This window comes from Pyrgilauda ruficollis, unplaced genomic scaffold, assembly GCF_017590135.1.
Source record: "Pyrgilauda ruficollis isolate IOZ18807 unplaced genomic scaffold, ASM1759013v1 scaffold29, whole genome shotgun sequence".
In the NCBI taxonomy this organism is placed as follows: domain Eukaryota; kingdom Metazoa; phylum Chordata; class Aves; order Passeriformes; family Passeridae; genus Pyrgilauda; species Pyrgilauda ruficollis.
This window is the reverse complement of record NW_024524266.1, coordinates 5,592,972-5,618,803: the sequence shown is the minus strand read 5'-3', so window position 1 is coordinate 5,618,803 and position 25,832 is coordinate 5,592,972. Positions and strand designations below refer to the sequence as shown.

General features: G+C 39.9%; 1 protein-coding gene across 5 annotated transcripts in view; it reads right to left on the bottom strand.

Annotated features, from left to right (window-relative positions):
* TBL1X (transducin beta like 1 X-linked) overlaps positions 1-25,832 on the bottom strand; it is a 188,451-nt gene that overhangs the window by 20,299 nt on the left and 142,320 nt on the right. For all 5 annotated transcript variants that reach the window (XM_041472328.1, XM_041472330.1, XM_041472326.1 and 2 more), the window contains 3 exons: positions 12,667-12,812; positions 9,628-9,877; positions 2,941-3,073 (listed from right to left, as the gene is read on the bottom strand). In XM_041472328.1, coding sequence (XP_041328262.1) covers positions 2,941-3,073; positions 9,628-9,877; positions 12,667-12,812 — 529 coding nt within the window. The remainder of the gene's footprint in view (positions 1-2,940; positions 3,074-9,627; positions 9,878-12,666; positions 12,813-25,832) is intronic.

The window sequence follows — 25,832 nt, the reverse complement described above, 5'->3', positions numbered from 1 at the left end:
CGTTCTGTGCCAGCTGGCTTCAGTGCCCAGGAATATTCCCAGGCACAGCTAGTTTACTAATGTGGATGCAGCTGTAATGGATTTCTGCACTACACAGGGAACATAACCATCTGCAACAATTTAAATGTGTCATGAAATTAAAACTTAAGATATTGAAAGATAACTAGCAGAAGATACCAGTCTTTTAGTTTATTGCTGGGAATGGCCAAATCTTGAGATTTAACCAGGCACCTATTTTTTGTGGTATTTTTTCACTCGACTAAAACACTCTATGCAATTATTTGCTTTGGAATGTTGACTTCCTTCATAAAGTGTAGTTAATCATCTTCCATGGCTGTATGCACACACTTCACTCTATTATTATAATGCTTCTGTTCATAACATCTAAGCATTCTTTTCATAGGCATCTGGTGACAGTCATGCCTTTGATAAGCATTTACTGGTATTTCTAGTCTCCCCCATCCTCAGCTTTAAGGGTTATGTGCGTGGTGGAGGGGGAAGAGCAGCTGCAGAATATATTTTTCTAGCTATTTGATCAGAGAAATTCCTGTCTCTCTGTTATATTTTGAAATAGCTGTTTGCAAAGCCCAGAGAGTATATATTACTGTGCTAGTCTTCACACACTAGGAAAACAGCAATGGAGTAGATATGACATTAAATATAAAAATCCCTTTCTCTCAGTGGGATAGTCACTAAATCTGGAAGCCAATGCTCTAGTTTTGGATGATTCATTCTACACTTCTTTTAAACAGCTTGCTTCAGCTTAGGTTCTGAACCTGCATTATTCTTTTAGTTGATGACTACATCAGGCTGCTGTCTAAACTACTGCTGCTAGTTGTTAGAAAAATCTACTGCCTGTGTAACAAGGCTTCAGGAAAATACTTTGCCATTAACTGAGATTCAATTAGCCACTTTATAAACAAAACAAATATGTTATTATTTCCTCTATTTAATAGCTAGGATTTGAATTGTGTTTTTTAACATGGGTACAATCATGCAGATGGGAAACTCAAAGGCAAGTATTGACTGGGCAGCACAATATGGCTGTTACAGAATCTAACAATCTGACGCTCACACATCAGACTAACTGCAGTGTTCTTTTTTTAATCATTACTTTGTAAAGGGCAAACAGAACTGCAGTATACTGTGGATCTCAGGGATTTTCTCTCCCTTGTTTAACTGGTGCTGTAACATGGAGTTTACCTGTAGATAAAAGCTTGCACTGTTATTATACCAGACAAGGCTTCTTTGTGCAGTGGCATAATCACTCAGCTCTCTTCCTTCAGTTTCACTTTCTTCTGTGCATTCTGTGCTATTTCAGTCACTAAGCTTCACCAGGTACTGGCTGCTGCATTACCCCAATTCCAGCTGCATCCCTACCTCATTTCTTCTTTAGCAGGCTAAAATCTGACCAAGATGCACATGGATCTAAATTATTTGCATTGTCACTGCACTGCTATTAGTCTGACTAAAGCACACAATTGTACTTTGTAACCACGTATGTGTTTATGTGCCTCCACAGTCACTAGCAAAGCTCATTATGAAAGACCTATTACACTGAAGGGTAAAGCTTAATGGAATGGCTGGTGAGAGGGTATTCCTCTGCCTCAGGTATCTGACTAATAGCTCTGAATATCATCCTCCAGGTTACCTGAAGCTACAGGTTTACCTGTAAGATATCACAATCCAGGGATCTGTCCACCAACGCTTAGCACCCTGAGGCAAAGTAAACACTGCAACACATACTCTGGTTTATGAAATGCTGCACCGTTTAAATTATGCACACTAGGACTGTGCACCATGGATCCTAGGGAAGCAGTCCACTGTGGCAAGCACTGACTTGCTTAAAATTGGTAAATGAAGATACTACAGTACTACAGTACTACAGATGCTAAAAGTACTATCAGACTTAGATAGTCAGATAGTCAGAAAAAAAAGTGCATACTCAACAGGATTCTAGTTCCCAAAATCCCAGTTTGTTGTCTGAAATTACTTTTTTGAAATTTCTATCTTCACTCTCTTGGAGATCTCTGCTATTCATCCAACATGGAATTTATTGTGTTTTTCTTTTCTATTTATACTGTAATTCCGTGTTTCTACGGAAACTAATTTCATGTACTAAGCGAAGTAAGTAAGAAGACTATTCTGATAATCTTGCAAAAAAGCTAGAAACAAAATAAGGACTTTCCTCTTCCTTGTTAGAAAAGTATCCCAATACTGCTAACTCTGAGTGATTTTCCTCCTCAAACTACTATCAGCTTTACTCCATGTTCCCAGTTGGACTTCTTACATTTAGTCTTCATATAAAGGTTTAACTTTAAGCATGAATACAGATTCCACCAGTGCCTGCATACAGCTCCTGGGGTATGTTTACAATCGTGATTTTGTTTGAATCAAAAGTGCTTTCGTAAGTCGGTCTCCTGCTTGTCCCACTTAGGATGCTCTGGTGGTCATTGCAGAGCAGTCCTGCAGAGGATAAACCAGACTCTCTTCCAATGACAATAAAAGCACAACATTCCCTTAAACCACTGCTTACTGTTCAGCTCACTGAACAAACTTAGGTCTAGTCTGAAGCACCCCCATCTCCATACTTTTGAAAAAAGCCGGTGGATGCCAATGACTTTCTGAGACCCCAGTGTGAATCAATAACTAAGAGCACTAGATTACATAATCTCCAAATACTTTGAGAAACTATCTAGAATTATTTAAAAAATATTTCTAAAAATTTTTGTGTATTTAGGGCCACAGAATTTACATCTTAAATGTACAAATTCTTCATATTCGTCATCACCTCATAACAATTTAGCAGGTACGGTACTGCTGCAGGCTGATAAAACAGCCCAGAGAATACTCATTCACATCCCGAATACACTTACAAGTTCTTGCATCTCTAAATATTCTCTAATTGCAGCAGCTGGTTTGAGTTACTGTCTGTCTTACCCAGATGCTAGCAGGTCACTGACAGGGTTCCAGGCACAGATGAACACTTCTGATTCATGGCCCCGAAGGACTGTTGCTTTGTTAGGAGGAATTTCAACATCCCCGTCAATTTCCATTGGCTTTGAATGATTATCTGTAAGGAGATATATCAGAATAAACAGTTTACAAGATGCAGTTAGGTCTGTATTAAAATCATGCCAGCTTCCCAAGGCCTGAAGCTTACAGCAGCAAATACACCAAAATTAATACTCTGTGCTGTGTCACTTCTCTCTGGCCATTCAAATTTATGACATTTCTTCAAAATGTAGAGCTTTCCAAAACATTTTGTATAAATCTACATAGCTTTTCATCCCCCAAATACTCAGGATTTAGTTTAGTGTAGTTTTTCTTTTGAAGCTGGCCTCATTAAAAATGACTTACAGATTTATTAAAATAATAAAAAAATAGCATAACGCATTTGTATTTTCCTACACAGTCTCCTGTAAGTAATATCTGTGCTACTAACAGACAAAGAAATATACTGAGTGTATTTCATGCTCATTCCTTCATTCCTATATTTTATGCTTCATTCCTGGAGCACATCAGGGAAATGGTGAATGAGCACCTTCTCAAGGATATTGTAATACATACAAAGGTACCAAATGAGTCATAGATATACTTAACCTGCGTGCTGTAACTCTGTGGTTCTTTAGACTGTCATCTAAGTAACGTCATTTTTATAAGGTTCCCTTATTGTCTTAAGCAAAAAACCTGAATTTAAAATGATGGATTTCTCTTAGTAACAACTATTCATTCCAACTTGCATCATGAACCATGTTTTTTATTCCAGACTTCCTCTGCTTCTGTGTAAATCTTCCTCATTAAGCTCTAGTTACACTTCCTGGCAGCATTACAGTATTATTATTCTCTGCAAACAAGACACCATCCAAGGACAGGTGACACACTGGAACAGCAGACAGCAGATGCTACAACACACGCAAGTGTGGCCCATTTTGCAGAAAGCACAAGAGCAGGTAGCTGGCAGCCTCCTGTTACCTAACCAATGCTTTGGCCAGCTGATCAACTCTGACTGATCAAGTTCCCTTTCTGGGTTAAGTCCTTCAGTTAGTCATTCTTCAATCACATATGAAGATCCATAGGTTTGCCAGTAGAATAATTATGCTTCCTTATTGCTGCATGCTTATGGCATTTAAAATCAGCCATCTGTCCTGATACTTCAGCTCTGCTAAGCTATTGCCCATCAGCTGGTGAAACAGACTGTGACATTGCACAAGTGCCATCGGGAGGAAGATGTCCAGATTTCTATCCTTACCTGGGCTTTCACATACCTGGTTTGGCTCTGTCTAACTTATGCTGAGTCACACAAACAGCACTTCTCATTGTGTATTTGGTTAGCACCCTAAACATATGTCTGCGCCACATCTATGCCACAGATGGGATGGAATCTACATGAGTTACACAGAATCAAGTATTAAAATCAGGAAACAACTAACAGTAGTTGACAGCTTATTTCTAATGAAAAATATCTATATTTTGGCTACACTTATTACCTATGGACTTGCTGCATAAACACTGGAAATGCCTATTTGTAAAATTTATACCTATGCTGAGTCTCTATGTTAAGCATTGTCCTTTGACAATTCCCTGTGTATGACTACTAAACTGAATACTGTTGAGATATACCAATACTCAAAATTTAGCCTGATACCAGCAGCTGGGATCTTCGATATTCCAAGCAGTGAGGTACTGAAGAGTAAAGCACTATTAAAACCCACCAGAAGATACAAGCCTAGAACTCACAATCCTCTATTGCTCAGGACAGCACAGATTCACCATGCTTAATCATATTTTCGTGAGAAAAACAGCAGCATGATGATGGCTATGCATTCAGCTGTGCCCTCTTCACAGTGTGAGCTGGAAGCTGAGGGTAAATCAAGAAGATATTTCAAGCACTTTAATTTGAAAAATTTAAATGAGATGCTATGCTTATGACATTGGATCCTACTGTTACCTGCCTGGCTTTAAGGGCAGGGCTGCTTTTTGCTCTTAATTAAAACCAAATGACAGCTGGGGAGCAGCATTACTCCAAGGTCCCAGAGTCAACAGTAGCTATCACAGCAAAGCCATGTGATACTCAGGAATATTTTTTGTTTGTATGTGGCCAAATGGAAAAACCTAGACACACACTTTCAATGCTATTAACTGCTGTGAAAAAACCTCCACAAATAGTCATGCTGTGAAAAAGAAACCTTGATTAGCTGATACCTGGATTAGTACATTGAAGACCAACTGGCCTCTGGGAGCAAGGAAATACCTGCAGAATTATTTTGTATTGCATCTTCCTGTAATGATTTTTACAGAACAGTTTTGGTGGTTGAGGAGAAAAGAGAGAGAAGGATGAAAAGCCTTTCAAAAATAATTTGCAACTGTTCACATTTTATGTGTTTTCTTCCTATTTGCATCAGTAGTCAGGAACATTCATATTTAGAGTGTTACTGTTCAGCACTAAACTTAAAACGCCCCACTGAACAAACAGGACAGTTCATGCCCCTGTGATACTGCCTCAGGCTCCTATCAGATTCACATAGACACTTGCAGTGTATGACTGATACAATTATGGTAACAACAAAAAACTGCAGAAACGCCTGAGCCCAAAGGGGCACCCTCTCAAGAGTGACAAGCTCCTTAACCAGCACCAGCTCTTGGGAGCCCTGGTCTCAACCTGGAAATTTGGCTTTCCTATGGATGCAGCTACAGTAATGTGTGCATGGGGAATGAGAATGAATAGATAAGTGAGATGCAGCAACCATCAAGAACAGGCTTCTTTTGTTCTGAAGTGCCTTCCAAGCAGAAAGCTTTCTGTTAAGATCTTATTTGCACAAAATTGCCCTGGGGGGTTCTCTGAAAAAGAAGGCATTTCTACTAAGTGCAGCAGAGCCTCAGGTGAAAAACCCAAGTCTGCAGGTCACACAGGGAAGGACTCTGCCCAAATGTTAACACAAAGCATTTTCTAAAGGCCAGGGGATCTTTGGTTATAGTCTACATTATAATTATTTTCCTCAAATGTATAAAAAATCCCAAATGACTGGAAATTAGAAGTTATATTACCCCAAAGTATTAAGATTGAGGGTTTTTTTTTTAAGTGTAAAAACAAAAAATTCTAACACACTGGTAAGTAATAATATTTCTGCCAAAGGAAAAAAATAGATATTTTTAAGATCTTATGAGGGCTAACCCTGTCTTTTCTCAGGAAATATATTTTTTCTTTTTACTTAAATATTTAAGAGGCCTTTCACTAAAGCTGTTCTTTATGGCTGTAGTTTTAATAAAGGAACAGGGCTTTGTCCTCTTTCCAGAGCTTTATTTTTTGTAAACCTAAGCCAATCCTTGCAAATATAATGAAACAAATGACACTAAAAATATTTGTGTTGGATAACAATCCAAAGTTTGGCTCCATTTCTACATGCTGACTTTTATTTTTTCCTGTAACATTTAAAGTGACTTAAAACTGAGAACATTACTTGGGAAGCAACAAGACAAGACAGCGACTTTTTAAATATAGTATTTGAATCTGCACCTCAAACTATTGTTATTGTTTTCTGTCTCCTCTCTTTCTTAAATCTATCATATTGTAGTGGTAATGCCACATACAAAAACTTATCATATAATAGTAAATATTTTAAAACGTTTATGGAAAGACTTAAGAGTGTTAGGGAGAACTCTATGCCAGAATAAATGCAAACTAGGCAATTTCTCAAAGACATCTCTTCCTCCGGCTCCACCCATTCCACCTTTTTTGAAAGCCTGATATTTGGGTGACTTCCAGGTTAGGACTAAGGACTGGCACATTATTTAAACCTGTGCCAATATATGCCAGGTCTGCGGAATACAACAACAGTAAAAATTGAGATTTGGGAAGTTTCTCACAGCTTTCATATCAGCAGTCTTTTCTACTCAGTAGGTTTCCCATGATTATTTCTTTCTCCCAGGAAAAGCCCTTCTCAACATTCCAAAAAAAGGTCTGCAACTGTTTGTGAAAAACCCTCTATTAAAAATGGCTGTGAGAATAGCTTTTTTTTTTAATTAGAAAATGTCAGACGATTTGAGATCAAAAGTTACAGTGTGGCTATAAACATGAACTGCTCTTCAGGCTTTCCTTTTGTTAATACAATAATAGGTATATTTCTTTGGATCAGAAGGAAATACATCTGAGTGGTTCTCTTAGTGATAAACCGATGATCAGTTTTCTACCTTAAGAATTTGTTTTTTTTCTGGGCCTGAGACAGCGAGACATTCCCCTAAAATTTTCACATGTCAGCTGAAGATGTGTCAACAAACAAAATGTCAGCATTTGATACATTTAACAGTACTTTAATTTCTGTTTGCACCCCTTCACATATGAAATGAGTAAAGTGTCAAAGCAGAGGGTTAGTTGAAAGCAAAACATACACAATCCATAGTCTAAGAACAGATTAATATTTTTAAAATATTCAGATCTTTTTTACATTTGCTTTCTCAAATATAAATGTTATTTAAATAACTGCAGTTTTACTGGGGTAAACTAACCCGTCTAACTGGAATTCTCTGAAGGAAAACCTGTTCTGAAAGTGTTTTTCTCACTGACCCACAGAGGAATCTATTCAGATCAAAGAGAAGGTGGAGACTGATAAAGGTATCTACACTGCAGAACTAATAAAATCTGTTACATGATTACAGTTCTGACCTTGTCTAAGCCAAAGAGCTGTTAAGACTTCCCACAAAACCTGCCATGCATGTTCCTCTGGAGTTTTCTTGTAAGACAACTGGGCAGTATGGGCTGGTTTCAGAAGTCAGCCAGTACACAATGGGCCTTGCACACAGAAACCAGAACCAGTAATCCCATCTGCCCCACAGTGTGAGCACAGTCATCAGGATCTAGTTACACAAGCAGGTGGGTCCCACTCCATGTTGGAAATGTCTGACTTTGGATGATTAATATATAAGTGCAGTCTCCCTTAGTCACCCATGAACAAAGGGGAATTCAGCGCTCTTGAGAACTGGCTGTTACCAAAGATTAAGGAAATCTCAGGAAGGTGGGACCTTCAATTGGGTACTTGCAGTGGACTGTATGAATAAGCACATGCTATTAAATAAAAGGCCAAGGAATAATTTTGCTCTATACCTTCAAGACAGGTCAGCTGCATCCAAACTGTGTGCTGGGAATGGTCCTTGGCACGTGCTTGGCAATGCGGGCCAGGAGTGGATAGTTGGTATAGTCCAAACTGGGCTAATGACCATGACAGTAGGGCTATGGATGTTCCTGTGCTTGGCCACAACCTACAAAAATGGAAGCTGGAACATGCCAAACTGGGCCAAGGATCATGCCAAGGCTATGGATGATCACAGGACAGCTACTGCACAAGGCTATGTGCTGGTCACAAAACAATTACACAGATAGGGCTTGTAGGTCTGTTGGAGGTTAGGATTACTCCTTTGGTTTTCTTTCTCTCAGGGAATTTTCTCCCATATATTGTTAAGGCACAATAAAAACAGGTACTTAAGAGGTTGTCACAGTACAGGGGAAGGCTGTGGCTGGCTACTCTATTAGCTGAGTGGTTTCTCTTGGAGAGGAAGAGATACGGGAGATTTGGGCTGGGGGAAGGGGCTGAGTGCAGCTCCTCGCTCTCTCATCTGCCTGCACTGGAGGGGAAACAGGCTGCGATCGCTGTGGAGAGAATAAACCCCCACTGTGAGACTCCGTCTCCTGCTGTCTTCTCCTACCCTCGCTGCTTCCAAAGTTCCTGTTTGTTCCAAAGCTCTCCAAAAAGGCACAGGACCTACTGTTCCTGTGGGTTTGTAAAGCAAGCTCCCTTTGCCATCCCTTCCGCCGGCTGAGCTGCCATTACCGTGTGGAGAGGCGGCTGAGCTGGCGCCACAGCGCCCCCTGCGGCCGGGGGGAACCATCGCACCCGCCCTGCCCTGCCTGGCCAGGAGCCAGCAGTGCCCCTGCTGGCCATGCCCGGAACTGCAGCCAAGGGGAAGGTGCCTGACAGCAGAGAGCGCTGGCACTGCGTCTGTGCCTCTGTCTGTGGCTGCTCTGGTGTGGCTGGTTGTTTTGCCTTGTTATACATATACATACCACTAAAGAACTGTTACTCCTTTTCCCATGTCTTTGCCTGAAAGCCCCTTAATTTCAGTCATAATAATTCCAAGGCAAGGGGGTCATATTTCCCATTCCAAGGGAGGTTCCTGCCTCCCTGGGCAGACACCTGTCTTTTAAACCAAGACGACGTCCCAGCCTCTGAACCCATCTCTCTCCTGGCCTGGCCAAAATGACAAGCTTTGGGTACAGCCCAGTTTTTATCCAATATCTAAAAGCATCTAGAAGGCTGATAGTAAAGCCTGGGTAGCCTGCTCCAAGGAGAGAGCATACAGGTCCACTTCTTGATTCTGTCTTCAACTTGCAATTCAACTGAACATATCTGAAGTTTTCAGATTGTTAGAGACAGGTAGAACACAGCACTGTGAAGTGAAACATCATTTTTACTCAGCAACCTTTTTAGAAACGCCCCACTCTCCTGTAATGATTGCCCTTAGCTCTACCACCATGCAGAAAGCACACCTTGCACCCCATCCTGCAACTAAGTACAAGAATATTACTGAAACACAAACCGCCCAGCAGCGGCAGGCAGCTGCCTGTTGGCTTACTTATTGCATGTGCCCCATTCTCCTCTCCATTCACAGTGGCTTCTCCGTTCTTTGGTGTGTTCTGCTGGGAAACAGCAGTCGTCGTGGCTCCTGCCGTGGCCGCCGTGGCTGCCGCCGCTGCCGCAGCGCTGGCTTGCTGCTGCGCTAGCTTCTCTCTGAAGGCTTGCTGCCGGGTCTGAACGACATCAGGCATCACCGCGTCTATCAGAGACAGGGACTCTATTGGCCTGCCGTCAAATACTGTACCATCCTGCAGGGAAAATGAGCAGAAGGGAAATCCCAGGTTTAGGATCTTCGCCACTCAGGCGGTAAAGAATCACAAAACGAGGCTGTGTGAAGATACTACACTTTGACTTAACCAGCAGTGCCACAGGACTATGGACTGCCTCTCTCTCAGATCCGTGATGGTGGCACTCATGGTCCACTCAGAAATCTGACCAGTCAAAAAGTAATTTGTTGGAATTTTATAGAGAGTTTTACTATATAAATGGTTTATAGATCCTAAAGGAGTCAAGCTGTTTTAAAAAAAATGTCTGACTGATGACAGAAAGTTTCACTTTGTTTTCTGTTTGAAAAAAGAGTCATGGCTAAAGCCATGATAAAGGCAAACAGACTTTGGTGAAACTGTTTGTTTTCCTACACTTGCAGGAGCATAGGAATGGAATGGAAGTGGATGATGCATAATGAACCTCAGCCAAAACATGATGTATGCACAAATTCACTGGTTTCTTACGAAGTGTTTTGCAGCCCAGCACCACCAGTTGCAGCTGATCAAACAAGACTGCATTACCATTATTTTTCTTTTATTCCACTATATTATTCATAATAATTACAATTTTCATTTTGATTTCTCTAAATTAGGTTCAGCTTCAACAACCAATTGAGTAAACTTTTAGAGGCTGTTGAAGACTTAATACAGACTATATCGACTTACCTTTTCTTCACTTTCACTTCTCTATTATCTAAAATGTAGGGGAAAGATTTTAGTAGCCTTTGTAAAGTGCAATTTTGCCAATCTTCTGCAAACTCCCTTCAATTGTCTGAAATAATAATAATCTGGTGGTGAAAGATTTGCTCTTGAGAAAGAACAAGTAAGAAGAGGATACAGATAGAAAATGTAGCTGTTAGACAATATAATCTTCCATAGGTGAGAACAGCTAATATAGAAAAATAGCTGCTTGCCTGACTGGTATGTTTCTGCTGACCTAGTTGTTGCATTACCCCTTATAATTACAATATTAGGATAATACATGTTTGTTTCCTCATGGGGAAGAAAAAGGAGGAGACAGTCATTAGAGAAAAAAACATAATTTCTTTCTCCTCAGCATATTTTAAGTGTCTGCCAAAATTTATTTAAATCTTGACTCAAATTCTTGCTACACAATAAACAAAATGTTTGCCAACAGATCCTGACATCTTACATTTTCATCTGTAAGTGTGCTCACGGACTATTTACATGACTGCCCTTTAATAGATCACAAACAATAATTTTATACACACTAGTTTATAGACTCACTGATTACTTGTCAGTCTTAAGTAATACACATAGAAAAGTAACACATAGGGAAGCATCTATGGTAGCCCTTCCTGGGATTCAGATGTAGCATGAATGGTCTTTGCTTTGCTGCAACATACTTAACAGTAGGTATTTGAACAGAATCATGGAATGGCTTGGGTTGGAAAGGACCTTAAAGGCCGTACAGTTCCAATCTCCCTGTCATGGGCAAGGACACCTTCCACTAGACCAGGTTGCTCAGGGCCCTGTTCAACCTGACTCAAACCATGATGAGAGAGCAACACAAATCTTAATGGTGAAAACAGGCATATTTTCAGATTATTCTCTCATTTTAGGGAAAGTCTTGAAGCTGGGTAAGTGCAGGTCCCTACAACCTGACCTACATGCTTCAGAGCTGGAACTTTCGAACTGTGTAGCTCCAGTTTCAGGTGTGGGGCAAAATGTTAAGTAGCAGCAAATTGAGACAGCTTCCTAACACTGGTTTGTTATTACAACTGCATCAAAGTGCAGCTTGGCGTGAATGTCAAATGTTATTGCCCCAATTACAAAATAACACATATACAAATCTTATACATGGTATTGAGTCACAAAAAGAAAAAACACACAGAATGTTTGAATAAAAACAAAAGAGTTTCCAAACCACACACTGCAAACAACACAGCCTTTTCTCTATTTTATATTCCTTTGTTCTCACCCATGCTGTTCACATGCTACATTCAGGTATAGAGGAAAAAGCAGTAGCTTCTCTGTATTAATATTTATTACAGATATTTGTCAATCAGAAATATCTATTATAAAAATCTTGTAATGCAGCACTTGCTTATCTGTCACACTTCATTCCCTCTCAAAGCACCATGTCTTTAAGGTTGGCAGGGCAAAACCACTGGCTTTTCCCACATCCCTTCTTTGTTTCCACTGTCAGCTCAAGGAGAACAGAGACAGTCTGTGGCTGTTCATACAATATCTACCTGCACCCCAGCACACTGAGAATTTACATGCAACTGTTTCACAATGTACGTGATGCCTCATCTCATATGATCTAGGCCAAAGTCACCAAAATCACTCTCCAGTGACCTCTGTGGATTTCTGATCAGGCTTCTCATGGCTTGTGAACAGTGCTGCCTGCTAGGAGGTGTCAGGGAGTGAAGTTTTAACCTATGCTGCAGCTTTTCCCTGCCAAATTCTGCTATGACCTTGAAAACTCAAGGCTGTAAGCGCAGGTACTTTTTCTTGTTTGCTGCAGGAACCTGTACACCCTGAATTTGTTGGCTAGGGTAGCAGAACCACCATGAAACACCAGGTAAGTAGTGCAGAGAACACCTCCCTGCCACAGCTAAAAAACCAGAAACACGTCTCCATCTCAGAGCTTCCTGGCTCTCTGCTGGGATGGGGCAAAGCACGAGGAATAAAATTAAACCAGACGAGGAGCAGCTGGGCAGCGGCTCACGCGGGGGCTGCTGGGGTGTGCTGCTCGGCACGTCCCAGCGGTGGCAGCGGTGGCAGCTGGCAGCGGTGGCACTTACTTCGTTGATGCTGATCTCGGCCTCCACATACTGGAGCCCCTTCTGGAGGATGGAGATGAGTGCGGCAGGTGGCACTAGTGTTCCGTTGATGTTGGACTGGCTGATGTGGCTCTCGATACCGAAGGTAAAGGCCGAGTGGGAGAAACCTGAGAGCAGGAAAAGGAAGCCATGATATGAAATCTAAATGCACCGGTCAGATACACCTTCACGGTCTAAAAATAATTCTGTCTTGAGATCTAAGAGACGCTGCCGTGTAAGCAGAAGGGTGTGGGCTGGCTGCTTGGAGCTGGGCAGGTCAACCTGAGCCACCCTGACTGCCCATCCCCCCCTCCCCCCACACACAGGGGAAGCCATATAGAAATGGAAATGCATGCAGAGACAAATAACTGCACTAACCAAAACAAAACCCCCCAAAACACGTAAACACCAGCAATCGCCACAAGGGCAGGTCCAGCTAAAAAAGTGCCTCAAATCTCCATTTCCCTTGCTGAATTTCAGTGCTGGGTGTTTGCTGAAGCTGTGCACTTAGATCCCTACCAGCACGCAAGCTGTATAAAATCAAGGCATAGATGCAGCTGACACAGAGGAGCCATTCCCTTATACCAGAGAAAAGATTTCAAATCCACTGCTCATTTATTGCGTAGTAAAATATGATGGGCAGAGCACTGCTGTTAAAATGTGAAACTACAGAAAGGCCACCCTGTAAACCTATTTTCTGTATGTGAACAGCAATAGCAAAAGTAATTAACTGGGATCTGCCACACAGCAGATGACAAGCTAGTGAGGTGGCCTGTACTTCAGCCAGAAGTCTTTCTCTTCCCTGTTTCATTTTTGTCATTGTCTGAGTAAGTAAGTGGCATTGAAGGCGACAGCACTGAAAATTAAACAATTTTGGCAGAAAAATTTTAAAGAGGGCTGCCTTAAATTCTGGCTGAAGCTGCTCAGAACTGTTGCTGGGTATGGAGGCGAGCGCTGCAGAGAGACTGTACAGAGGGGCAGCTGTGGGAGGGGGGAAGGGGAACAGGATGTAGATATAACTGTAGGAACCCATTTATCATCACACTGTCTCCAGAGCATTAATCTAACATTAAAAGCCTTGGGGAAACCACCCATGCACTGTCTCAAACAGGAAGAGCTCTCATCGTCTCCACCAACTAGACAAGAAAAAACAACAAACAACAAACCCCCCCAAAAAAGAAAAAGAAAGCCGCTTTCAAATGAAAATACTTCCGTTAAATATAGCTGTGCCTCTTCCCCTTGTCAACACTAGTTTCATTTATAGTTTTGTCCGTTAAGGGATTTCCCCTATATCACTGCAATGTCCAATTGTGTGCAGGCTGGGGATGTGATTTTGGGCTTGCTCGACAGTAGAGATTTCTTTCTCTCTTTTCAAGATGCTTTTTCCAGCTAGCTCAATTATTAACACAGATAGCTAGCAAAAACAAGCTGAGAAACAGAATCCTCCCACGTTTGAAACCAAGGTATGCATTTCCCTGATTCTCCCCTCCCTTCCCCCTACACATTTTATTTTGCTGCTGCTTTTCTCTTTTTCCTGCTAACAGCTTCCACTCTCTCTCCTCCCACCATAATTTCACTTCCTGAAGCTCTCCCAGCTTTGGGGGATGCTTGGGATGCTTTGGACACTTTTTAGGAAACGGCAGGTCCACCTATGAACAGAATTCCATAGGATCACAAGGCACTAAAAAAGGACAGATAAAAAACCCCCACTGAAAAACTGCAGTATCATTTATGTAATCCCTAGGCCAATTTCTTATTCTGTATTGCTCTTTATGTCCTGGTCTACTTTATGAGCTGCTGGACCTCCTGCTGCGAAATGGACTGTAAGATCTGCAGGGCAGTGTTTTTCCCTGGTTATTAGTTTTGTTGGACATCTAAGCACATTACTGGGAACCACAATGAGGAAGAAATCAAGCACTGAGCATACATAGCCTGCACCCGAGTGGTCTAGGGCCTAATCACTGAACACTGAAACCTCTATGTGTATCTATAAATACACGGCATAAAACTAACCAGAATTAGAGAAACAGATACCTCTTAATTTATATTTATGTGTATTTGAGTTAATCAACAATGGTAACACAACTTTCTTAAAATGGAATGAACTTAAAAATACATGACAGATAAATCGGTAAATCTACGTAAGAATGAGAAAATTGAGCTGTTGTCCAAGAGCACTAAAGGTGACTGCTAAAACACCCAGCAGCTAGTTTCCAAGTCAACAGCTCAGAAAATTGTAACGTGGTCTCTGATTGAAACAACAGGTGGGTGGCATAAAAATGGCAACCAACAAACATGGAGGGAAAAAGTAAAAAAGTGGAAAACCATGACTGTGGATCTATGGCAGACATAAATCTTAAGTATAACATTTACATATCATTATTGAATTTTGTATCTTACAGACTTTTTAGCTGGCTGCTGGCATATCTCAAGCCCTATCCTTGCCAGGAGACAGATGATTGTGCACACAGCTAAGCATCTTTGTTCAGTCCTGTTCCCCAGAGAGCAACACAACTCACTCACAGCATGTGAGAGAAAACTTTTCAGTACAAAAGTCAGTTGTTTATGCAATGAAACTTTTTATCTTACTGTTTCTCTGGATGCTGAGAAACTATCACCAAAGCACCTGTTAGATGAAGAAACACAAAACTCCTGGTACACTGTCACTGAGGAGCAATCTCACTCATACACTTCCAGCAGCTGTGAGAAACTTTCCTCAGATTTTATCAGACAAGATCCGATTAACAAAAATCAATGGCACAAAACTGTTTAAGTGAGTGCTGCTAGACCTAGTGCTCCTCACGCCTCTTGAAAAAATGCACCCAATACAACTGCAGTTAAAAAAAAACAACAGAAATATGCCAACCAGTCCTCCAACAGATAGCTAATTCCTTCCTGATTTCTTGTATTACCACAGCAGTTATATAAGGCTCATTTGAAAATAAATGGTTTTAAAACCACCTCACACAGTCAACAAAATCCTCAGTGAAGCTGTACCTATATGAGGTTTCTGATAACACTGAAGAATCACCTGAGCTTTACTTTTATAGTTACCAGATGTCATCAGTTCTCTTCAGGGCTCTGCATTGAACTACACTAAATTACACAGCAAAGCTGCAGCTCTATAGTTTAGTTTTACGAAAAGGTGATTTCTGTTAAACAAAGGCAATTTTTAAAAAATGTTAGCATGTTAACCTGGCCCTCCTTCTAAGATAATGAAATACACTGGGGACACAAAGCCAAGACACAAGCACCACCCCCACTTCCAGTCTGTCAAGGCAGTTGGGGAGCGTGAGCAGAGACAGAAGGTGCTCTGCAAGTGGTGATCTGAAGGAAGGATGTGGTGGGGGTGACATGAAATTACAGTAGACAAACTGAAAATGCCATGGCAGCAGTGAAATGAATGAAAGTTGCAAATCCATGTCTGTATGCATTACTTCTCATAAATTCTGTCACTGGTAACTGCAATAATCACTCTACAAAACAATAATTTCTGTTCAAATAGCACCAGTAAACAAATTCTTAGTGCGATATACCCTTTGAAGACACATGCAGTGAGACTATGAGCTTTTAAGGTTAAAAGCACGAACACAAAGGGCTGAAGAGGAGAAAGCACTGCCACAAACTGAACAGGTTTCATAGCAGTGAACCAGTTGCTATTGCTGTGACATGACCAGTGCTCTAAATGGCATAATGCAGCAGACTTGAGAGAATGGCTTCCAGGTTTTTTCTGCCTCAAAAAAGATGGGAAAAAAGAAACCATCAAGCTCTGCATAATCTGTAAATACATTATCATAAATGAAAAATATACTCAAAGGAACAGTGCAGAAAAAAATATTGTGCAGAAAAAATTCATATTGGGACGATCTAGGTATGAATGGAGTGACTTATCAACTGTGGAATAGTTGGACTTGAAGTATTTCACAGAGCAATAAAAGCAGAGAAGAAATAATGAATGCAGAAAACAATTACTTAAATAACCCCCCAATCTCAAAAATTATTACACAAGTCAGAAACAGACTTGAAAACTGACTGAAATTCCTAATTGAGAGATTCCCACACTTTTTTTGTACTGACAGTGGTAACAGGTCCTGGTTCTGTGCTATATCTTTTCCCACACTGAGGTGTCTGTATATACTCTCAGTGGTACATACACAGCCGTTTGGGAATTCTTGCCCTAGGCAGTGCCAAAAAATGCATATGTAGGACTGTGTTTTGCAAAATTTCACTGATAGGTTTTGCTATAACTGCAAAAACGGAGATGATGGAGGGTTTTTCCTATGGCTGTTCCTTTTTCAGTTAAAAATGGCTTCCCTTTGAAGCTAGATTTGTCATTGATCATAAAATGACAAGGTTTTATTTAATGAACATAATGATGCTTGTTGCATGCTTGTTTGATCTGAAGGCTACATAGTTTTAGTTGTTTAGAATATGCCTGGCTCACATCAGAAATGCCTGTCAAACGTAGGTGTAGAAAAGGCAACTGGGGAGCCACACAGCCCAGGGAATGACTTTTCTTCTCCAGTGATGTGTCTCGTCTCTTCTGGGAGGAAAGCATTCCTCCTTTTAGACTCACACCTGGGGTGATGCTGAGTATTCCCCATGCTGGCTCATTTGGCACTCACAGCTCCACCTAAAATTGACATCTACCAAGCGTTCCTTTCATTTCCCAATCTCTTTAGTACCACAAAAAGCATGTCTTTGTAAAACTGCAGCCTTGAATTTTAGCAGCTACAGTACCGACTGCTGTATTTGTACAGGTGAGGGGAGTGACAAAGAGGGGTCTGTGGAAGCAAAGACCTTTGAACTGTTTCAGTCCTTACTGGTTACTTGGGAGTTACTTTGGGGATGCCCTGATGAGCAATAGAGAAGTGATCTGTTGAACAAAGTTTTCTGTTTGTGAGCTAAGTGGATTTAGCTTTTTCTGGTTAACCTAAATAGTTTGCTGTAAAAATAATTTTTAAACCCCAGGTGTTTTTCAGTTATTTGCTAATAACTCGGTTCAATTACTCACACTGCAAGATCCTTCACTGAAACATTTGCTACTGTACAATGAAACAGAGAATAAAGAATTATGAAAATCAAATTGCTTTTTTCAAATTGCTTTGGGCATCTTGATGATGAACAGCCTCTATCCCAACAACAAAAGTAACAAGCCATTCCTACAAATCTTTGTATAACTAGTGCCCAGTGTGGGCCTCTTTTCTAGAAAATAGTGACATTTGATATGGAGATCTGTGTAATTTCCTTCAATAAATTTTCCTATTTCTTTAACTCAAGCAATCCCCACTGAAGTTTGCATATACAGAGATCTTAACTTCAACTTCTGGAAACCACTAAATCAGTGAAGTTATTACTTTAAAAGAAAGACAGAATAAAAAGAAAAGGAATTAACTATCTGACAAGCCCTTTTTTTTCTCCAACAATTTAACAACCATCTCCACATGGAAATAACCAGCACTTCTTGTTTAATTGATTTCTCTGCCATTGTGTTGTCTTTCTTTTTTAAAATTTCCAATACAAGCTCCTCCAGTCCTCACGTCTGAAATAACACACTGTTCCCCTTCAAAGTATTTGGCAGGTAGAGGAGACAAAAATGAGCAAGGCTTTAGAAATTATTAAAACTACTGGCTCAGCAGAATCAACCTGAAGCTGCTATAATGCAATCCACCAACAATCTCAATTTTCTGGCTGCAGAAGAGCCTGTTTTCTTTAAGGTAAGTCTTGCACCTGGCACTACTGCTGAGACTTTGACCAAAGGACAATTCATACAAGAATGGAAGGCCTGTAAGAGCTGATTATAGCTATACAGGCTGCAGGGCAAAAAAAAAAAAAATGTTTGCGAGGGGCAAAGAAAAGTCATCTTTATGACCATAAATGGGTATATGGGCAAAATTCCCAGGAGATTCAGACACTTCAAGCAGAAATATTCCACTGCATCATGAGTCAAAAGAAAATCACGCGCAGGAGGAGCAGACGTCCACACACAATCCCATCAGCCGCTCTCCCGTGTTACCAAACCCAAGTAACTCCAAAACTGCCTGCACAACTGCTTGCCAAAGAAACCAGATGCAAACAGTGGAAAAACATTCATCCCAAGTTTGACATCTGGGTCCTGGGAGTGCCATGTAAGCAGTAAGGAAAGAAGGGCAGAGTGGCGCAGTGTGGTGTTCTGAAATAAATCAGAGCGCCATCACAGCAGTTAAAAAAAGTCTGAAAAAACCTCCCAGTGAAATATGACAAAGAACAAAATAATTTCATCCAAAAACTAATGATGTACAAACAACACAGTCAATGTTAAATTAACTGAAGACTTCTGTAGGTCTAGATTTATCACTGTAGAGAAGCAAGGCACATGCATCACTAAGGGCAAATTTGAATGCAATTTCTGTATGACAAACCAGGAGCAAACAACTTAAGTTAGAGCAACTGTATTTTCTTAATTCAGGGCCTAGCCCATGCTAATCCAGTTCCTGAGGCAAGTGATGTAATTTCTTTCCATTGCCTGAGAGAATACAGTGATGCTCTTCACTGTACTTGACTGCGGCTGCCATTTAGCCTAGTGTTTTCTCTTCTACATACAGAGGCACTGAGTGAGAACTGAGAACGCAACATGGATCCCTATCCTGGCTTATCCTTAGATTTTTGTGTAAACTGAATTATGTATCCATAAAAATATGGTCATAAACTCCCAGTGTACATATATGTGAATGCTTTACAAAAAGGGAAACTGGTTTCTTTGAAATGTGTTTGGGCACAGTAAGTGTCTGGTGCCTTAAGCCACTGGTAAGATTCTACTAACAATTACCAAAAAAAATGGTGGACAAGAATCCTATGCCAGATCTTGTTTGTTATTCACAGCAGACTGAGATTCTTCCCTTAGGTGAGGTTTTTGTTTCTCAGTAATACATCCTAGAGTATCTGTTTTTGGCAGTGTCTGCTTATTTTGAAGACTTACCTTTACAATTACATAAAGGGCTTAACAAGGGCACACATTAGCAATTTAAAATAGAGAACTGCAATTGAAATATATTTTTAGAAAAATCAGCTGAACAATAGGGCTTGCACATTTGATTCGAGATTAGGATTGCAAAATGATTAAAATTATTTCCAGAACCCTGGGAAATGTGTTCAGTATCACAAGCTCTTTCATAATCACTGGGAAATATAAAGAAAGGATTCCTAGCTGTAGGTAAAATTACAGTATGTCTAGTTACCCAAAGTTTTACAGTCGTGATTATTCACTAATATTAAACGTTACGCCCTTTTTTCTTGGATATTGGACCTGTTCACCTTCTGCCAAGAATTCAGAGTAAATGTCTGCTACCCAAAATTATTTTATTATGTGCCAAAGAATGTTTTTGGCAGGTACTTTTTTTTCTTTTTCATGCGGGAAAGTATGTTGGAAAAGATTAACACAACTTGGAAATGATCTTTTGATGAGTGGTACTTGGCACTCACTGTTTAAGCCTTTCTGAGGGCTGCAAATTAACAAAGAGAGAAATACGATACAGACAGAAAACAGAGCACAAGCAGTGGAAAGAGGAACTTATAAAAGTCTCTTGAAAACAAGGTCTGAAGTAATCCCGTTTCACTCACTCTGTGTAAATGAGAATGAAATGTGAAAATAAGTATCAGTACAGATCTAGCAATTTATTGCAACAATGGGCAAAGTTTGAAACAGCTTACGAAGGCCACAAGGACGAAAATAGTATTTTCCTTCTGAATTAATGGCATGCTGTTATCTTTTAGCCCTGTCTGAGCAACCAAACATCCAAAGAAAGAGACACACATCAATTTAGGGGTCATGTTTATAGAACAGACTTCCACAGTTGTACATCCTTTCCTTATGCTATGTTCTTCTCTCTGTTCTAACATACACCTCTAAGTGGTGGCAAGTAGGACACTCAGGGGACATTCAGGAACCTGACACCAGGAAAGGTCCGTGGCTGGTGACTACAAAGGGAGCCCCAACACAGGATGGGTGTGAGGAGGGGTGGTCTGTTAGTGCCATGGCTGTGCAGGCAGAACATTCTCAGCACAGAGGCTATTAGCAAAACTTGCAAAGCTCCACTGGGCCTGAAGACTCAAACTGAAAAGCAATAAAGTGAGAAATGTGTAGGACTGCACTGGTTTTACCAGCAAAGTCATCTTGACCTTTAGACATCTGTCTTCTACCCCACATGCTTAATACTCTAAAAATACTGTGTTTTTGCAAGCTTTAAAAAACAGGACATGAAGTGATCAGAACCAAAATTTGTGCCATGGAATAAATTTGTAAAGGTGCAATTGTTTATGTTTGTGTAACTAAAAAATCACTGTGTTTGCTCAGTGTCCGAGATCCAACCCTGTACAGCAACTTTCAGGCCAAAGAAAAATTGAAATAGCCAAGTTTAGAAAACTGTGAAGAGACCTAGAAGGAAATAAGAGGTAAGCAGGCTTTTGCAAATGGCAAAACCCCAAGATACAGTGTATTTCTTTCCTTCACATGAAGTTAAAAATTCTGCACCGACTATGAAACAGGGTAAATAGAAAGAAATTTTCAAACAGACCTCTTGAACTGCACCACAAAACATTTGAAAATATTGTTTATACATTTGTATATAAAAATATATCTGGTCACAAAAGTCATAAGTCTGTGCATATAAAACCATAAAAATGGGTCTCATACAGCTACTGAATTATTTTGAAAATTTACCAGAACAAAGTAGGACAAACCCAATAACCTCGCTATCTGTAAAAATATTTTTTCCTCATCATCACAGAATTTGGATTTTGTGAAGCCAACCACCAAATAGTGCTACTACGTATTTACTGCTCTATGAAAAAAGTGTCCAATTTGGTTTTGACTTGCACAGGTGCTCAGCTTCATCCTTTCCAAGATCTGTAGCTTTGTTAAGTTTAAACAAAAATGCTTTAGGAATTGCAGCTCAACAAAGCTTGTTTCCTTCTAATGTTGACCCTGATTTTCTTAAAATGCATTTATTGTTTACAAAGAGAATAAATCTTTACCAGCAGAGAAGAAACTGTGCATAATAATACAGTTCTTATTTTAGAAATGAATTTGTCTTTTCTGCATAATCCATTCTCAAATAATGAAGTAAAATTTCAAATTCAGAAGCAGGCCCACTGTTTCTGAAACCATACAGTCTCTACCTTCCCAGTTTAAAGTAAATACAGAAAAGTAGAGGAGATACTAAAAAAAAGGAGTCATGGTTTATTAAAATCCCTAATGTATAAAATAGTGTATTTTGATAATACACTATTATATATATATATATATATATATATAAATAAAATATAAATATTATATGAAATATGTTGTTACAGATAGTTTCATGTCATATAGGAACATTCATTCTTTCATTCTGATGTGACTTTTATAAAAATTAAAGTAAACCATTTTTTGGGTCAAATTTCTTAATTGTTCTTATCCAACAGTCACTTTAACACGTATTGTACTCCTGGAACAACACTGTGGCCTTATTTATCTAAAATAATTCATGAAAACTCTTGTGACTTTTGGTTCTATGGCTCTTGGCTCGTTCTACAGCAAACTTTCAATAAATCACAGATCTGGATCAAAACCTTATTTTATTTTAATTGAGTAGACTGGCCCTAAAAATGATAATGCATCATATAAATAGGACTGCATGCCCACAAATCAGGTCTGTGCTAAATCATGAGAATTAAAAGTAGTGTTTGTTTTTCTCTGAAGTCTCACTATTGTACAGCTGAAGAGCTGAAAGAATCCCTGCCTTGAGTTTTAACACCAGTACAAAGGTATTAAGGTATTAGTTTTAACAACCAGTTCCTGAAAAATACAGTTAGTATCTCATTCATCCTGCTTTTAGGGATATATGATCACCCATAAATTCATAAACAGCACTCTGAAATAATTGAAAAAGAGTGTTAAATATTGTCCCAGCACCCATGTGGTATTTTTTACTCAGAGGATTTCAGTACATTTTAGGACTATAAACATTCAACATCTGCTGAGGTACTGTTTATAGTATTAGCTTTGCTTTCAAACAGGAAAATTGAGGGACAGAAACTTTAGGGTGAGGTATAAACACTCAGTTTTCATGTATACCCTTGAAAAATGTATCACTTTATTTATTCAGTAATGCCTGGTCAGCACCCAGTGGCAGCAGCACAGAGGTAGCTGTGCAAAGGGAAGGTCAGAAGTGTCCTGACTCTGTGAGCTACCATCACCCTGTGCTGCAGGCAGGACACACCAGGCCCAAGAGACTGTGGCAACACGCATGTCGACACAAATACTGCAGCCACAGATTGTTACTGAATCAACACTAAAATGTGTGTTTTATCTTTGCCTGGCAGGCTGTCATTTCAAGGATGCATTTTTCCCTCAGCAAACAAAAGGTCTCCCATCATCGCTGCCTTTAGAGCACAGCTGCGTACAGGGCCTTGGGAACACTGCAGTGACTGCCCTGCAAACCCTTCTCCATAGGTTGTTTAAAGGATCTTTGAGGCTCTCCAGTGCTGAGCAGGAGGTTGGACTCATTGAACATGGGCCAGCGATGTGCCCTTGCAGCACAGAAAGCCAAGAACAAGCTGAGCTGTACTACAAAAAGCACTGCCAGAAGGTCACTGGAGGGGATCCTCACCCTCTGCTCAGTGCTGGTGAGACAGGCCTGGAGCACTGTATCCATGTCTGGGCGTCCCATATGAGAGAGACAGGGATGCACTGGAGAGAGCCCAGTGAAAGATAATCCATAACCATAAAGATAATCAATGGAGTGGTGCATCTGCCATACGAGGAGAGGCTGAGAGAGCTGGGACTGCTCCGCCTGGAGAAGAGATGGCACACAGATGGCGTATCCTCTGTGCAAAAATACCTGAGGGAGGTGCAAAGAGGATAGACACTTTTTCCAGTGGTGCCTTGTGATAGAAGGCGATCAGCACAAAATGAAACATGTGACATTCTCCTGAAACACAACAAATAATTTTTTACTGTGGGGGTGATAAAAGCACTGGAACTGGCTGTCCAGTGAAGTTGTGGACTCTTGATCCTTAGGAGATATTCAAAACCCAACTGTATACAGCTCCAGGCAACCTGCTGCAGCCAACCCTGCTGTGAGCAGGGGAGATGGATTAGATTATCTCCAACGGCTCCTGCCAACCTGAGCTATTCCCTGATTCTGCCATGTCCTGAGATACTATCCAGACTGAGCCCTCCTACGGTCCTAATGAGGCAAATTGCAAGAAAACATTAAAAAAGGCAAAAGAAAAATCATTATCCAGTGATTCCGCCATCAGTGCACACTATTGCTTTTACTGCCACACTGGACAATTGCCTTTATTGACCAAGTGATTCATTCTTCTAATGACTTATTCTTCCAAGGTTTAAATTTTAATAATTTAAGAAAAAAACATGCACTGTGTATTCCTCTTCTACCTCGCAGCAGTCTTCCTACACAAAGGAAGCAGCTAGCTTTGAAGCAAATTTAGCTGACCTATATATGCCAATCTTTTATGCTTTGCTTAATCTGAATTATTTTCAACATGCACGTCTCTCGTCTGTGACTCAGGGACTCTGTGCCACACACAGTTGTCCAAAAAAGACTCTAAACATACCTCATGCAGACAAAGTATGGACTTCAGAGAAAAATTACACAGGCTTATGTAAGTAAAGACTGTTGCACCAATTCAAAAGAACAGAATATTGATCTTCAGTCATTCCCTACTGCCTGAGAACTTACAGAAGCAAACTGTGATATTTACATTTTCTGCAAAATTTCTAGGTTGAAAAAGAGAACTATTCAATAAAAAAGGTAGTTTCCTTCAAATTTTGTTGCTTCCTTTTCAAAAAATTGCAAATGTCACTGGGGAAAAAAAAAAGTAATTTAGTACTATTCCACCTATTAGTATTTAGTTTCACCACAAGGATGAAATCCCAGAAACATCATAATATCCACATTTTGGATTCTCTCATAATTTCCAAAGGCAAAATTACATGCTTTGGATGTGGTTAACAGGAAAGGCCCATATTTGTACATGCCTAACTACAACGGGTTTTGTGATTCACAGAAACCCTTTGCTCTGTGCCCTTGAATTGATGCTTAAAACTGGAGGGAAAATCTTTTTCTCTAGGAAAACAAGAAAAATCTGTCAACTACGAATCAGGCAGACCAATGTGCTGCTAAAATCCTGAATTTACAGAGGGGAAAAACCTTTTTTATTAGTTGTCTTCATTTTCATGGTTGGGAAGAAAACAAATGAAAATTCCAAAGTAAAAAGGTAAATTGTCCCAAGTCAGCATCTAAAAATGTAATTGACATCTTTTTTAGCAAAAGCATCTAGCTACTATTTTTATTGTCTTAGATGTGGTACAGATTGTACATGGTGCAGATTATACACTGGGGAACAGTTATCAAGGATGTGTCATAAAACATGGAAAAATTCAAATCAAAAAGTAAAAATTTGAGTGAAAATGAAAACTTACACAATCTTAACCTCTCTCTAACCAGTCACTGCAAGACATTCGTCACAGTAAGTGTTCTACTAGAGAACAGTGTAAACCACAAGCAACTGGGGACCTGATTTTCAGACAAGAATTCCAGACTGCAGCATGCATATAAATGCTAGAAATGGAACACTGTTAAATGATCAATGCATCAAAAATACTCCATTTGGAAAAGCTTTAATAACTGAATTGACATGTTGTGCTGGGTAGGGAAGGTAATTTATTGTAGCATTTGGACAGATAGGATTTGCACTCACAACAGATGGCAACACATTTTAAAATTAAAAAGTATGTGAGACATTTGATTTCCCTTTGGTTTTGCCATCCTCCCTCAACGCTTAGAAATTTCCTTGGGATCCTTATCACTCCTCATTGCATTGTACTGCTCTGACTTTCATTCCAAAAGACAAATAATCATCTGTCTCTCTTTTGGAAAAAAATGGAACAGGAAAACTCTACATTATGAATTCAGTATTTTTTTTTCAGAAACTGAAGAAATCCAATAGAAAGTCTATGTCAGCATGAAGATGCCTGCTAGCAAAAGCATGCTTCTCAGGTGTTTAAAGAGGTGCAAAGTTAATACAACTAATAATATTATATTAATATCATGTTAGTCTTAATATTATCTACTATTAATTGTAATTCACATAATTTGGATGCC